The following is a 15,607-nucleotide window of genomic DNA, read 5'->3' as shown; positions in this document are numbered from 1 at the left end:
AGCCTACAGGAATATACTGTGAATCAACAATGCTCAAAGTCGACACTCAGAGGCTTTTTTCCCAATCACACCCTATATCCTCATACACTATTCCCTAGTTCACTAATATAGTCCACTTGAATGAAAAGAAGTGAGTGAATTGAGAAACTGATGAACACTGATAAGCAGAATCACTGAAGGACAGAGAATCAAGAACAGAAAAAAGAGAAACACAAGAACTACAACTGACTTCCAGTAACACTGAGTGTGAAACCAGTTTACAAACCAGTTTATGATTATTTCTTTCATACATGTACAAAAGTTCTTGTTAAGAATTAACAGAGATTGAGTTAATAATAAAGTTTGTTGTCAACATGATGGAGATCAGTATTTGCTTTAGTTGGTCTCTTGTCCCTTGACTTCTAACCATTCATCTCTCTCTGACTGCTTTAACTGAGTGTTTATAAAGCACATCTGTTATGGCAAGAAAAAGTCAAGAGGAAGATGATCAGATGTTTTTGGCTTTTGTGATGATTTAACATTCATCCTGGACATGTCTGATTTTCAGATCTTTCCTCTATATATTCTTTGAATTAATGGGTACTTCATATTTAGCATATTTAGCTGTGAATCTGCAACATGAAATCAACATTTCTGTAATCAGGGCTCTTGAACAATTTCATAATCATATAGTGTATTAAAACATGTTTAACTCCTGCTTGCATCAGACACACACAGACATCAACAATCAGCACATGAATCTCAACAATGGTGACAATCAAAAGTTTCATGTCGCAATGCATGCTGGGTTACAGGATAATATAAAACTCCCAGCATGCACTGCTGCATGAATAATAAAAAAATATTGCCACCATTATTGAGATTCATGAGCTAAATTGTGATATCTCTGTGTTTCTAAAAGTCAGCATAGCTTTGTTTTGTTTTTTTTGGTTCATGATGTGTTAAAAAAATAAGTCATTGTAATTTATTGCTGTGGTTTCACAGTGGTGCTAATGTAACACTTTTGATTGAGGATTAAACTCTGAATGAGTGATAATTTCCTTAGTGAATGAACAGGCTATATGATGATTTTATCACCATAATCAACATAACCCCAATCATTCATAAACTGTGTGTGTGCACAAGTGGGATTTACAAAAACACAGCTCAAGCAGTAAAAGAAACACTGATGTCTTAGCATCAGCATCCCAACTAAAGCAAACACTGATCTCTATAATGGTAACTTCAAACAAACATTTTTAATTAAACATCTCAATAACAACTTCTGTAGATGTATGACAGAAATAAAGTCATACTGGTTCATAATAAGTGTAATAATGTGTAATGTCTGGAAGTCAGTTGTAGTTATTGTGTTTCTCTATTTTCTGTTCTAACAGCAGGTGTTCATCACTTAATGCTCAACAATCACTCACATATTCACTTAATTATCTCACTGTAACACTGCGTCAGTGTTACTTTTTACTCTTTGTAGTGTGGATTTCCCTGTGGGGTTGAAAGGGTTAACAGTGTAAGATAAAAAGACACACCCACAAAATGTATTTTAACAGTAATAAACTGTAAGTTATAAAACAGGTTTATACTGGCAACACTGTTGCCAGTATTTTACTGTAAAATTTATTTTTTGGGTCACCATTGTGCTGAAGAGTAGAGCCTGTGCTTCAGTCCAGGAGAAGATCTAGAAACATTGATGATATGCTGCATGTTGCTTTATTTAAAAGGTGGTGACTGTGTAGTTGCTGGTCCAGTGGAAATCTCTTTATTTACCAACTTTTTTTTGTGGTTTCAAATGAAAAAAGTTCACAGTAATACTTTGCACACTTTATTAATGCATTATACATTTTAGTTAATACATTTAAATGATAGTTGGTTAATTTAAGACAGTCGGTTTCTGCAAGTGAAAGTAGTTAACTCGAGTTTTAGTGCATTTTTACAGTAACATACTGTAGATTGCAGTAAAGAACTGGCAAAAAAAACCCGGTAAGGTCTAACAGTGTACCTGGTTCCCAGAACTAGTACTCCTCGCGACAGCCCCTCCCTGGCCCATTCCTCTGAGGAATGACCTACTTTCTCAAAGACGGCTCACCCTATACTGCCGTGCAAAGGCAAAAGACCTTAACTTCAATTTTGGTCAAAATTAGTTAATTAGTAAAAATAGTCAATTTTGTTCTTTTCTGCAAAAAATAAGATGTTGTTTTTGTCATAACTTCCAAAAGCAGAGGGAACGCAAAGGCAGAAGCCCTTAACATCAGTTACGATCTTTTAGCTTTGTTCCGCTGCACTCTAGAATGATGGAATCAAGTTACAGTTGGAGTTAAGGCACTCTGCCTTTGTTTTACCAACGTTAAATTTTTGCGGCGCTGAAGTTACGGTGTAACGTTAATGCCTATATGTAATTGAAAACAACGCGAGTGGGTTGGGGACGCCTCACGATAAGTAAGGGGAGGAGAAAACATTACCACGCAAACAAACCAACCCAGCAGATATAACTTAGATTGCAGCTTACCTTTTTTTAACATGGTCAAACTCAAAATCCATGGAAAACGACATCCACTGAGAAGACAATCCATTGTTTAAATCCATCATGTGCCGGCTGGCTATAACCTAATCTATCAAAGTGCAAGTTGTCCGGAGGTTGACATTTTAAGTGTCGCTGTGGGTAGGCTATTAGTAGGCAGACGTCCGGTTAAACAGTTAAAATTAGGGTGACCCAAACGTCCTGTTTTCCCAGGACATGTCATGGTTTCACGTCTTGTCCTTGCCGTCGTGGCTGTTTTTTAAATTTTTTTATAAAGTGATGAAAATGTCCTGGTTTTTGGGCCGTTAAGCATATACTTTAAATTTACTGGCGCTTATCTTTGCACACACAACATATGAAACCGGCTAATCAGCGCGTTCCTCAATCCGCAACGGCAGGCAGAGAGCACGTCAGAAAACAGAGGCCTCTGTGTGTGTGTGTGTGTGTGTGTGTGTTTGTGTCAAATCAAATCTTTCAAATGTAAGAAATATTTGTGAAAGGTTACTTTAACTTCTTCTTTAGTGTTTTTTTACTTAAATTAAGAACACCGATAAAGTTTTAAAACAATCCAGTACAGTAGCCTTCTCATTATTTTTTATTTTATAATATTCTATTGATGTAATATTAAGCCTTCTAAACAGAACTCACTAAATGTTATTTTAAGACTATCATAGAAATGTTTTTATAGAGTGATAAAAGTAAAAATGGTCAATAAATTAGAAGTTAAAGTGCTTTGCCTTTGTATGAGCCATTATTGTTTTGCAGATAATGCAAAGGCAGAATGCAGTAACTTCCGAATAAGGGTCAAAGGTCAAGTTTGAGCTCAATTTTTATGTAGATAAATATATTCATTATGACAACTACTTGGCAAATTTTCAGTGTCCTACCTATCATACAATTGGCTGGACAACAAAAAAACTTTAAAGTCATTTTTCTCAGTTTCACACTCTGGTGAGTTAAGGTCTTTTGCCTTTGTAGGGCAGTATAGCACCCGTGTCCAGACCTCTGGAAACTCCATGTCTGGTCCCTGGATAGGACGCGGAGGTTCTAGGTGTCCTACCCCAGGTTGTGGTAGACACCTTCAGTTACACTAGAGCCCCCTCTATGAGGCGCCTCTATACGTTGAAGTGGAACGTATTCCCCACCGGGAAGACCCCTGAAGATGCCTGATCAGAGTTGTGCTTTCCTTCCTGCAAGATGGGTTGGAGTGAAGGCTGTCTCCCTCCATCCTCAAAGTGTATGCGGTTGAAGGTAAGTCATTGGGAAAGCATGACCTCATCAACAGGTTCCCGAGGGGAGCAAGGAATCTGCCTCGCCCTCCCTCTATACCCTCTTGGGACCTGTATCTGGTGCTCAGCGCACTTCCCTTCTAACTGCTGCAGTCAGCTGAGTTAAAGATCCTGTCACTAATGACAGTGCTCCTGACTGTGTTGGCTTTTATCAAGAGGATAGGGGACCCAAGCATTTTTGGTCAACGAATCGTGCCTAGAATTTGGGCCGGCTAACTTTCACATTGTCCTGAGACCCTGGCCTGGATATGTGCCCTAGGTTCCTACCACTCCCTTCCGGGACCAGGTAGTGAACCTACAAGCGCTACCCTTGGAGGAGGCAGACCTAGCCCTGGCTTTGCTCTGTCCCGTCCTCTCCTTGCGGTTATACGTGTACAGAATGCAAAGCTTTAGGACCTCAGACCAGCTCTTCGTCTGTTACGGAGGCCAGCAGAAGGGAAAGGCTGTCTCCAAGCAGAGGTTAGACCACTAGATAGTGGATGCTGTTGTCTTGGTGTATCAATCCCAATACGTGCCTTGCCTGTTCGGGTTGCGAGCACACTCGACTAGAAGTGTTGCTTCCTCCTGGGCGCTGGCTCAAGGCGCCTCGCTGACAGATATATGTAGAGTTGCGGGCTGGGCGACACCCAACACGTTCGCCAAGTAGGGCCACAAATTATCGCATGCCAATGTGCATTGGCTCGTTTAGTTTCTCTCAAAGTAGATTGGTCTCTCTGCAAAGATCCCATACCTACATACCGGTATGGGTACCTACATACCGGTTCCCTCCTTCAGGGAATGGGGGTTACCATACGTAACTGAGACGTTTTATTGGGCTAAAGAAGTAATAAGAATATAAGCAAGTAAGCTAACAATTACTACAGGTGTCTATGTACCTTTGATTCTTGAGTCTTGCTCACTGCAGGAAAAACATTTGACACAACTCAGCCTGTGAATCTCTCTGTTTCAAACATCATCGCAACAATTGTCTACGGCAGCAGATTTGAGTACAGCAACACCAAGTTACATCACATGGTCAGACGAGCTTACGAAAACATGAAGATGGTTAGTTCAGCTTCAGTTCAGGTACCCAGACATTTTTGTAAAATCTACCAATAATTCATACACTGATTGTTACACTGTAAAAATTAATACGCTATATCTAATCAGTAAAATTGTGGCAACAGATTACAAGCAATATTATTCATAAAATGTAACAAATTAGAATTGAGTAATAATTAATCAAATTAATTCCTTAAAAATTAACCATTTAAAATGAGTAAAATTTACAAAAAATTGCCATTGCCATTTTTATTGCCAACATTGAAGACACCTGGTGTTAACAAGCAGAATCACTGAAGGAGAAAACCGTAATTGTAAGTCACCGTTATTGTGATCAGTGTTTGCTTTAGTTGGGCTCTTGACCCTTAAATCATTCACTTTAGATTTTTTTTGGCTGCTGTACCTGAGTTATAACAGCCAGATGAACAACGAGAAAAGGTGATCTGATGGTGTATTCATTTTTACAGTGTATTTAGCAAATGCCAGTGTGTCAGGATGAAGGCTAATCCAAAATGTATTTATTATTGTAAAAAACTGTTTATTATTACATTAACATTTCATGAATGATGGAAATTTTATAGGGTTTATTTATAGGGTAAAAAAAAAAAAAATTAATAATTAAATATTATCGGGATAAAAAAGTTAATATCAGCTGATATTTATTATTATCACGATAAATGTCAAATATTTCTTTCTTTCAAGATTCAGGGCAGATTTTGGCTCTTAAGTGAAAGTTAATTGTGGTTTAAAAACTTTTTATTGTCAGAACATGAAAAACATGTGACAACTTTTCCAGTAAGTTTTCCTTAACAAAATTACTATCTTAAAATGTATATCTTAGTTTCTGCATGTTCAAACGGGTATTGTTTCAAATCATGAAACAGTTTTGTGTTGCCCGACTTTGATGGCACATATCTTCAGCACAGTTTGCAGTCTAGGCTGCAATATTAATAATATTACATCTTTTGTCTCTTAGAAACCAAAGTTAAAACCATGCCTATAGCACTTCAATACAATGGTAAAATGTATCTATTAAATGTCTATGGTATTTATTTATATAAATGCATAATACTACAGCTTAATAAAAAAAATAGCCTATTGTAATTGTATCCCATTATTCCTTTAATACATTTTAAGGCATGTCTACATTAATGATATAATAAAATTTGATATGTATAGCCCACATTTCTGCCACAATACTGTAGTGCATGTAATGTCACTACAGTAAATACTTAATGTTACTACATGTTAATAATTTAAGGGTCATGAACCCAACTAAATCAAACACTGATCAAGCAAAATCAGCAAATCATCAATGTTTCTAGATCTTCTCCTGGACTGAAGCACAGGCTCTACTCTTCAGCACAATGGTGACCCAAAAAACTAAATTTTACAGTAAACTAATGGCAACAGTGTTGCCAGTATATACCTGTTTTATAACTTACAGTTTATTACTGTTAAAATACATTTTGTGGGTGTGTCTTTTTATCTTACACTGTTAACCCTTTCAACACCACAGGAAAATCCACACTACAAAGAGTAAAAGTAACATTGACGCAGTGTTGCAGTGAAATAATTCAGTGAATATGTACGTGATTGTTGAGCATTAGTGATGAACACCTGCTGTTAACAAGCAGAATCACTGAAGGAAAGAGGAACACACGAACAGAAAATAGAGAAACACAAGAAATACAACTGACTTCCAGCCATTACACATTCTTACACTTATTATTAACCAGCATGACTTTATTTCTGTCATACATCTACCGAAGTTGTTATTGAGATGTTTAATTGAAAATGTTTGGTTTGTGAAGGAGATCAGTGTTTGCTTTAGTTGGGTTCTGGACTCTTGACTTTTTAACATTAGTTTCTTTGTCCCTGCTTGAACTGTGTTTTTGCAGATCACGCTTCTCCATTCACACATGGTTTGTGAATGTTTACAGTTATATTGATTATGATGCCAAAATCATCATATAGCTTGTTCAATCAGTAACCTCATTCAGAGTTTAATCCTGTTTCAAAAGTGTTACATTACTACCACTGTGAAACTACAGCAGTGAGTTACAATGACATATTTTTTTAACACTTCATGCACAACCAAAGAAACAGAGCTACACTGTATTGTAGAAACACAGAGATATCAAAAATTATCATGTGAATCTCAACAATGGTGGCAATAGTTTTTTTTAATTATTATTCATGCAGCAGTGCATGCTGGGAGTTTTATACTATCCTGGAACCCAGCATGCATTGTGACATGAAACTTTTGATTGTCACCATTGTTGAGATTCATGTGCTGATTTATGATGTCTGTGTGTGTCTTAAGTCAAGCAGGTGTTCAAAATGTTTTAATGCACTATATGATTTTAGTATTCTTTAGAATCACTGGTTACAGAAATATTGCTGTATTTCATGTTGTAGATTAACAGATATTCAAAAAATATTAAACACCCATTAATTCGAAGCTTATATACAGGTTATGATCAGAGAATCAGACATGTCTAGGATGATTATGGCATCATCTTAACAGCCTAAAACACCTGATCATCTTCCTCTTGGATTTTTCTTGCCATAACAAATGTGTTTTATAAACACACAATTAAAGCAGCCAGAGTTAACCTAATCTTTTAAAGTCATGGGTCAAGAGACCAACTAAAACTGATCTCCATCATGGTGACAACAAACTTTATTATTTTCAATAAAATATCAACAACTAAATAACTGTTAATTCTCTACAAGAACTTTTGTACATGTATGAAAGAAATAATCGTAAACTGGTTTGTAGACTGTTTTCACAATGCTGTTTTGTTGCTGAAAGTCAGTTGTTGTTCTTGTGTTTCTCTTTTTTCTATTCTTGTTGCTCTGTCCTTCAGTGATTCTGCTTATCAGGTGTTCATTAGTTTCTCAATTCACTCACTTCTTTTCATTCACTCCCTCAAGTGGACTATATTAGTGAACTAATGTAGGGAATAGTAAATGAGGGTATAGGGTGTGATTGGGAAAACAGCCTCTGAGTGTCAATTTTGAGCACTGTTAATTCACAGTACACAGTAAATTCCACAGTGTTAAATCAACACTGCTCAGAGCAAATATGGTCCCACTCTACAGAGTGTTAAAGTAACACTAAAGCGGTGTTAAAGTTAATGAGATAATTAAGTGATTAATTGAGTGATGATTGAGCATTATTGAAGACACCTGCAGTTAACAAGCAGAATCACTGAAGGAGAAAAGCACAAATTGTAAGCCACCGTTATGGTGATGGGTGTTTGCTTTAGTTGGGCTCTTGACCCTTATATATTTACTTTAGAGTTAGTTTGGCTGTTGTATCTGAGTTATAACTGCCAGATGAACAAAGAAAAAAAAAGTGATCTGATGGTGTTGGTTATATTATGAAATTCATAATTTGAACTTGATCACTGAACTCATTATGAATCTTATTTCTGACTTCGATTTATGTTGTTGGTTACAAAATAACTGTGAATCTGCATAAATATCCATAATTTTTTATATAATATAAAGGATTTCTTAAAAGTTGTTTAAAACTAAAAAATCTTTCCTTTAGGCACACACAGACGTCAAGATTCAGTCTATGCATCTCAACAATGGTGACGAGCAGAATATTCATTTAGGAAAAGTAAATTAAATAGACAATTCAGATCATAATTTATTCATACCGCAATGCATGATGGGAGCCATTAATGAGTTGTGATTGGTGGCAGCCACTGCAACATGCTTTATTATTGTCACCATTGTTGAGATTCACAGGCTGATTATTGATGTCTGTGTTTCTAAATTAATTAATTTGAAAGTGTTTTGATTAGAACAATGTTTATGAAATATTTTGGATAAGTAAAGTATTGATAATCATATGCTGTTAAAATCACAAAGCTGCTGGTAACAAGTTAAACCAGGGGTCGGCAACCCGCGGCTCTAGAGCCGCATGCGGCTCTTAAGTGCCGCCCTAGTGGCTCCCTGGAGCTTTTTCAAAAATATGAAAATGGAAAAAATATTTTTTGTTTTAATATAATTTCTGTAGGAGGAAAAACATGACAAACATTCTTAACCCTTTCGCACGTACGATCGCATCGGTGTGATCAGAACAGTCAGTACATGACGTGATCAACTGCTAAATTCAAATGTGCTCTCGCGCGTTGGCTGGCGCTGAGCCAGAGACAGGCGCGCTCAGCTGTCATATATCACAACTTTTCAGTGTTTTCAACCACATAATGTTTATTTTAGGTTTCAGACATATAACGTTAAGTACTAAAAAAACAATACATTTAGAGTTTGTAAAATACACACTGATGTTAAAGGAAGAGGCAATAATCCTTTCCAAGACACGTTTTATTCATATCAGATACACATTGTGTAAGTAACTTTAAAGTTTACTCTATTCTTCTCCCAGTTCACCAGCCACTTACTTTTATGTATTTCGGGAGAAGTGGATGAATTCACGTGTTGTAAATCCAACAGATCTGATTCTCTGACCTGCGTCTGCGGCACAAACTAACACGGCGGCGCCCATCGCGCATGCAGCTCAACTAACGCGATCGTTATAAAGGTGTTTAAACAACAAAACACTTCCACTTGCATATATTTGACAATCGGAATATCAGATATTTCATGCCATATCTAACAAATTTGTGAAAATTTTGAATAAGAAAGGAAAAATGACATAAAAGCAGATCATCATTCATTCAGCTCTGTTGTTGCTGCGGTGTGTCACGTGACACGAAATGACGCGTCACCTTGGAAACCATAAAGTGACACATTCTAAATAACGGTCGCCTTGAAAAACTTTTAAAAATATTTTAAACTTACGTGTGAAAGGTTTAAAGTTTTTCCACGTTGTAAAAAAGAATACACAAATAAATAAAACGTAATACATTAAAATTATAATGGAAGTTAAACTTAAAGCACCATAGTACAGCAGAGTAGTCACGTGGTGCGTCATTCTCTCCAGGATGCGCTGCAGGGAAAATAAACATTTAATCATGAATGCTCATTATGTATTTGTAGGCTACTTATCATTTTGATACTAGGGGGCAAATAAAGCTAATATAGACACTTACAGCATGTGTTGCCTTCATAATAAGGCTTATATAAGGCTTTTAATTTTTTGCGGCTCCAGAAAGATTTTTTTATTTTTTTCGGGTCCAATATGGCTCTTTAAACATTTTGGGTTGCCGACCCCTGCAACAAACTATCTCAATAAGTTTCATTTTTCAGATCACAGCATGATTATGTCAAAACATAACCAACACTATCAGATCACACTTTTACTTTGTTCATTTGACTGTTATACATCAATAACAGCAGACAAACAACCGTAAAATTTAAAGTAAACATATAAGGGTCAAGAGCCCAACTAAAGCAAACACCCATCACCATAATGGTAACTTACAATTTGTGATTTTCTCCTTCAGTGATTCTGCTTGTTAACATCAGGTGTCTTCAATAATGCTCAATCATCACTAAATTAATCACTTAATTATCTCATTAACTTTAACACCGCTTTAGTGTTACTTTAACACTCTGTAGAGTGGGACCATATTTGCTCTGAGCAGTGTTGATTTAACACTGTGGAATTTACTGTGTATATTCCTTTAGGCTATTTTTGTTTTCTACGGTATATTACTGTTTTTATATAGAATTTGGCCTTTATTACAGCAAGGGTTAACAGTGCAGTGAATACATACTGTACATTGATAAATGTCTTTTTCTACTTGTTTGTAGATCTACAACATGTTTCCTTGGCTTCGTCCTTTTGTAAAGAATCACAAACTGATCATGAACAATGTCAGAGAAGCATTCAAACAAAGTGAGGCACTGGTAAACGTTCTGAAAAAGACTCTGAACCCTCAGGAGCCCAGAGGGATTGCTGATTCTTTCCTCATTCAACAGCAGAAGGATGAGGTACTGTCTATTTTGACATACATGTATATTCAAGTAGGTTGGTAACACAACAATTTTTTGTAACACAACATTAACTTTAGTTCTGTCATGACTCTCTGAGAGATTGAATGGTGTAACAAGTTACAGTTTAAAATATATATTTATATTTATAATTAATTTTAACGGATTATAATTAATCATAAATATTTTAGTTATTTTTAGAATTGACTAGCAGAATTAATAGTACAATTATTTAATCAGTTCATCCAGGTACTTGCATCTTTTTTTGTTGCTGAACAAGTCCAGATGTAGGAGATTCTTGAGATTCTTGATGATTTTGCCAGGAGTGCGTTGAAGCGTTCATTTGGGTTCTTGGGGTGGTCCACGTTGAATCCAGAGAAATGAACTTGGTCCAGGTTGAATCCAAAGTTAACTTGAAGATGAAGTTAGCGGAAGAAGACAGGAGAATGTTGTCTCAAAGAGATTGAGCAAATATCTGAACTAATCAGATACTCTTAAAGGTCCTATCAGTTCACACCCATTTGTTGAGGTGACCAATCTAAGATGACCTGGAGAAAGTCCTTGTTCCATCTTATCACCATTTGCATGTTCATGCTGGCATGGAGAATTTGGGAAAGTTTGTGGATATGAATGGAGTAAATGTCCTTTGTGTATTGGAGTTTGTCTCTAGTCTTTAACCAAATGGCTAGTGTCTCCTGTGCTGTCTTTGAGGCTTGTAGACACAGTCTCTTGCTGAGATCGTTCAGTGGAGCCGAGGTGATAATGGCCTTTGAAGAGAACTGGTTTAAGGGACGATGACAACAGGGGAGATAATTAAGTGATTATTGAGAAATCATCACGTATATCATTGTTTGTAAATATCAAACCCTCATTTAGAGTCTAATCTCTGATTTAGATATTGATTACAGCATCACTGTGATTATTCAGCATAAGATCAAGCTTTTTCAAAATAATCCAAAGGATTTCTTTAAAGTTGTTCTGATAAAAAAAATAAAAAAAACTTTCTAAAAACTGAATTCATTCCGATTGATGAATCTGAATGCAGTGTTTACATGAATGCTAAACATGTGACCGGGTGGATGTGCGCGTTGTCACAATTTAAATCGGAATATATTTTTTGACATACACGAATATACAGATTTTCCAGATGTTTGCGCATAATAAACAATCTCATACATCGGTTATTTATTTGTTTTAAACAGCAGACTTAATATTTATCCATTTCTGGTCATAATTTGGAAACAATGAGCATATGAACTGTTGTTATATAATGCCCCTCCCCTTGCCCAAAACCAGTCTGGAAGGACTGGTGGTACGGTGTCCTGCTCCACTTCACAGACGCTGAGTGAAAGGAGAATTTTAGAATGACGGGACACTCGTTTATATGAAACTTATATCTTCTCAATCGGATCGATCGATTGATTAAGATGTTTATAGCACAATAGAGCGTTTTTAGTCATTTTCTTGGATTCGAGTGAATGGGGATCATTTTGACAATGGTGTCGTCTGTATGTTTTAAGCAAATCATTGTTGTGTAAATGTACCCTTACTGATAAGTGAAAAAGCTGTTAAAACATTGAAGAAAGACAGAACCATGCTCTGATACTGCATGTAGCTGAAATCAACTAACCACATTAGCAACGCTAATGAAAACAATATTGCCCTTAAAAATAATTGAACATGTTATTATTAGTTATGCAGCTTAACATGGTAACCATGTTGAAAGCATAAATGCTTATTTCATTTATTCAACCTTTTCTAAGCTTGTGTATCCTCACAGCAATTACATAAAATAGGCTGCTTGCTGCTGAACACAATTGTGTAATGGCTACAGCTTGTATGCTTAGTAAATCTCGCCACAAGATGTTAACATAACGCTTAGATTAAACTGTTATGATTGTTCATTTAATTTAAGCAAACCACGCAATATGCACATACGTATGGAGTAAAGAGTGTTCACTTATCTAGATGTTGATTTCAGATGCTTTCTGAATGTGTGCTGCAGACTGCTAACAGCAACACTACCAGTATTTGAACATTGAGCCGCAGCTCATTGGCCGCTGATGTAACAACAACCGATCAGCTGCACTATTTAGATAATAATGTGATCACTACCAAATGAGTTAAGGACTTATCAGCCTACCCCATCTAGAGTTTTATGCCAGAACTAGGTACTTGCCAAATAAAGTGTTACAACTGAAAATATAAATAGTGAAAGAATCATAATAAATATATATTTTTTTTTTATTACAATCTAATTTTTTATGTTTTGACATCTCACTTTTTTTCTTGGATGTCACCATCATGATTGTGCAGGGATCAAGGAAATCAGCCTCTCTATTCCATTCAAAGAACCTTCATTGTATAATTAATAACCTGTTTGCTGCTGGTACCGACACTACGACTACAACACTACGCTGGAGTCTTCTGCTCATGGCCAAATACCCTGAAATACAAGGTACAGCTGCAAATAACATTTGTTCATAAAGTCTTCCCTTACAAAATGAAAATATATGTCCATATGATTAAGTATTATTCAATATATTTTAATATATTAACGCATTATATTATTTCAAATATTTTTCTATATATTTAAATCATTTAATATACTGATCACAAATATATGGAAATATAATTTCTTTCCACAAGGGTTTGTTCTTCCAATTATACTATACTATAGACTATATTAAAGTTTCAAATTGTCCATACTCTTGTCAAGAAACTGTAAAGAGGCCTAAAAATCAGGGATTATTTAAACAATTTTGTGATGTTACATTCTTACTTTTTATAAATGTTGTTCTGGCTTGACAAAAGCTAAAGTCCAAGAAGAGATTGAACGAGTGATCGGTGGACGTCAGCTAGTGGTGGAAGACAGAAAGAATTTACCGTATACAGACGCTGTGATCCATGAAACGCAGAGATTTGCCAATGTAGTACCCATAAGTGTCGCCCGTCAGACCACCTGTGATGTTCACCTAAATGGATTCCTCATCAAGAAGGTCTGGCTCCAATAAGAGCATGCTGTGTTCTTGATTATGTGTTTTCTCCATTTATCATAATTTGTGTTGTTTTATGCAGGGTACCATTGTGTTCCCTCTACTGATATCTGTATTGAGGGATAAAAATGAGTGGGAAACTCCTGACAGCTTCAACCCAAGACACTTCCTAAATAAGCAGGGCCAGTTTGTCAAAAAAGACGCCTTCTTGCCCTTCTCTGCAGGTGCAGTGGACTTCAAATTCCCTTATTATATTATGCCGTCACAGGTGATTTTTGTTAGAACTTTGCTTATCGTCTTTTCTCAGGCCGCAGGATTTGTCTTGGAGAGAGTTTGGCTAGGATGGAGCTCTTCCTATTCTTCACCTCCCTCCTTCAGCATTTCCGCTTCACTCCTCCTCCTGGAGTGTCTGAAGATGATCTGGATCTCACACCAGTCGTGGGCTTCACCCTGAACCCAGCCCCACACAAACTGTGCGCAGTGAAACGTTCTTAATAATATAAAAGCCTTCAGTCTGCTGTAGAAAGTCACACTTTGTTGAATGGACTTTCATTGGAAACATAATTTTTTTGACATTTAATCTCTTTTTGGATAAGTAGCTTTGCTCAAGTGCTTAAAGGGGAAATTGATTGCATTTTTTTGTTTTATGGTTCCTGGGGTGCACTTATAATGTGAGTATGAATATTACATAAACAATCTTTTCCCCCATAATTTAGAAATAAAAGGCATTTTTCCTACCTTCATTTTAGCCGTCTGATTTGAACGCTATTTTTAAAGGGTGTGTCTGCTGTGAGACTTCAGTGGAAATGCGCACTGCCAGATAAAATGTGCAATACCAGATTCTAGAAATTTTTTATTAAAAAGCAACCCAGTCCTTAAACTAAGGGCTATTTGGCACTATTTATATACGAACAGTACTTCCACCTGCAATTGATGTTGACATTTGTTTATAAACTTCATCCAAAAAAAATCAATGGTAATAGCATTGAATCAATGTCACAATATGATTTTGGTTCAACATTATGCTTGCACTCTCATAAAATGAAACTGCAAATAAAAGAAGACAATACATCTCTCAAGATCTCAGCATAAGATAGTTTAGATAATTAATAGAGGTTAAAGGGTTAGTTCACCCAAAAATGAAAATTCTGTCAGTAATTACTCACCCTCATGTTGTTCCAACCCCGTAAGACCTTCGTTCATCTTCGGAACACAAATTAAGATATTTTTGATTAAATCTGAGAGCTATCTCACTCCTCCATAGGCTTCTAAGGGACTGAAACTTGCTGGCCCAGAAAAGTTATTAAAGAGATCGTTAATATAGTCCAAGCGACTACAGTGGCTCAATCTTAAGTTTATAAAGCGACGAGAATACTTTTTGTGCGCAAAAAAACACAAAAATAACGACTTTATTCCACTATTCATTTCCTTCTCTCTGGGCCTCGAGTTATTTCACGTAGTGTTTTAACGCAGCGCGTCTGTGTTGCACGTCACCACGTAGGCTCACTATTGGCCGACGCTGGTCGTGTGTCATGCGTGTGACGTGCAACACAGACGCGCTGCGTTAAAACACTACGTGAAATAACTCGAGGCCCAGAGAGAAGGAAATGAATAGTGGAATAAAGTCGTTATTTTTGTGTTTTTTTGCGCACAAAAAGTATTTTCGTCGCTTTATAAACTTAAGTTTGAGCCACTGTAGTCACTTGGACTATATTAACGATCTCTTTAATAACTTTTCTGGGCCAGCAAGTTTCAGTCCCTTAGAAGCCTGTGGAGGAGTGAGATAGGGGATATGTATCGATAGTAGAAACATTGATCAGCAACGCTGCTATTGGCTGTTCAGCGTGGCC

At 36.4% G+C, this 15,607-nt stretch overlaps 1 protein-coding gene and 1 long non-coding RNA gene across 7 annotated transcripts in view; one reads left to right on the top strand and one right to left on the bottom strand.

Moving 5' to 3' along the window:
- LOC309508103 overlaps positions 1–15,607 on the bottom strand; it is a 140,958-nt gene that overhangs the window by 13,345 nt on the left and 112,006 nt on the right. The window lies entirely within an intron of this gene.
- LOC309507345 (cytochrome P450 2K6-like) overlaps positions 1–15,607 on the top strand; it is a 75,133-nt gene that overhangs the window by 33,861 nt on the left and 25,665 nt on the right. For 4 of the 6 annotated variants that reach the window (XM_082181511.1, XM_082181514.1, XM_082181512.1 and 1 more), the window contains 6 exons: positions 4,709–4,869; positions 10,582–10,761; positions 13,078–13,219; positions 13,576–13,760; positions 13,840–13,981; positions 14,065–14,337. In XM_082181511.1, the coding sequence (XP_082037637.1) occupies positions 4,709–4,869; positions 10,582–10,761; positions 13,078–13,219; positions 13,576–13,760; positions 13,840–13,981; positions 14,065–14,252 (998 nt within the window). In that variant the 3' untranslated portion in view covers positions 14,253–14,337. Of the gene's footprint in view, positions 1–4,708; positions 4,870–10,581; positions 10,762–13,077; positions 13,220–13,575; positions 13,761–13,839; positions 13,982–14,064; positions 14,338–15,607 lie in introns of those variants that run through there. The other 2 variants (XM_082181510.1, XM_082181513.1) reach the window with 2 other exon arrangements.

The sequence above is a fragment of the Leuciscus leuciscus genome (assembly GCF_965113295.1).
Source record: "Leuciscus leuciscus genome assembly, chromosome: 1".
NCBI lineage: Eukaryota > Metazoa > Chordata > Actinopteri > Cypriniformes > Leuciscidae > Leuciscus > Leuciscus leuciscus.
Note: the sequence above shows the minus strand (reverse complement) of the source record. Positions and strands in the feature narration are given on the sequence as shown.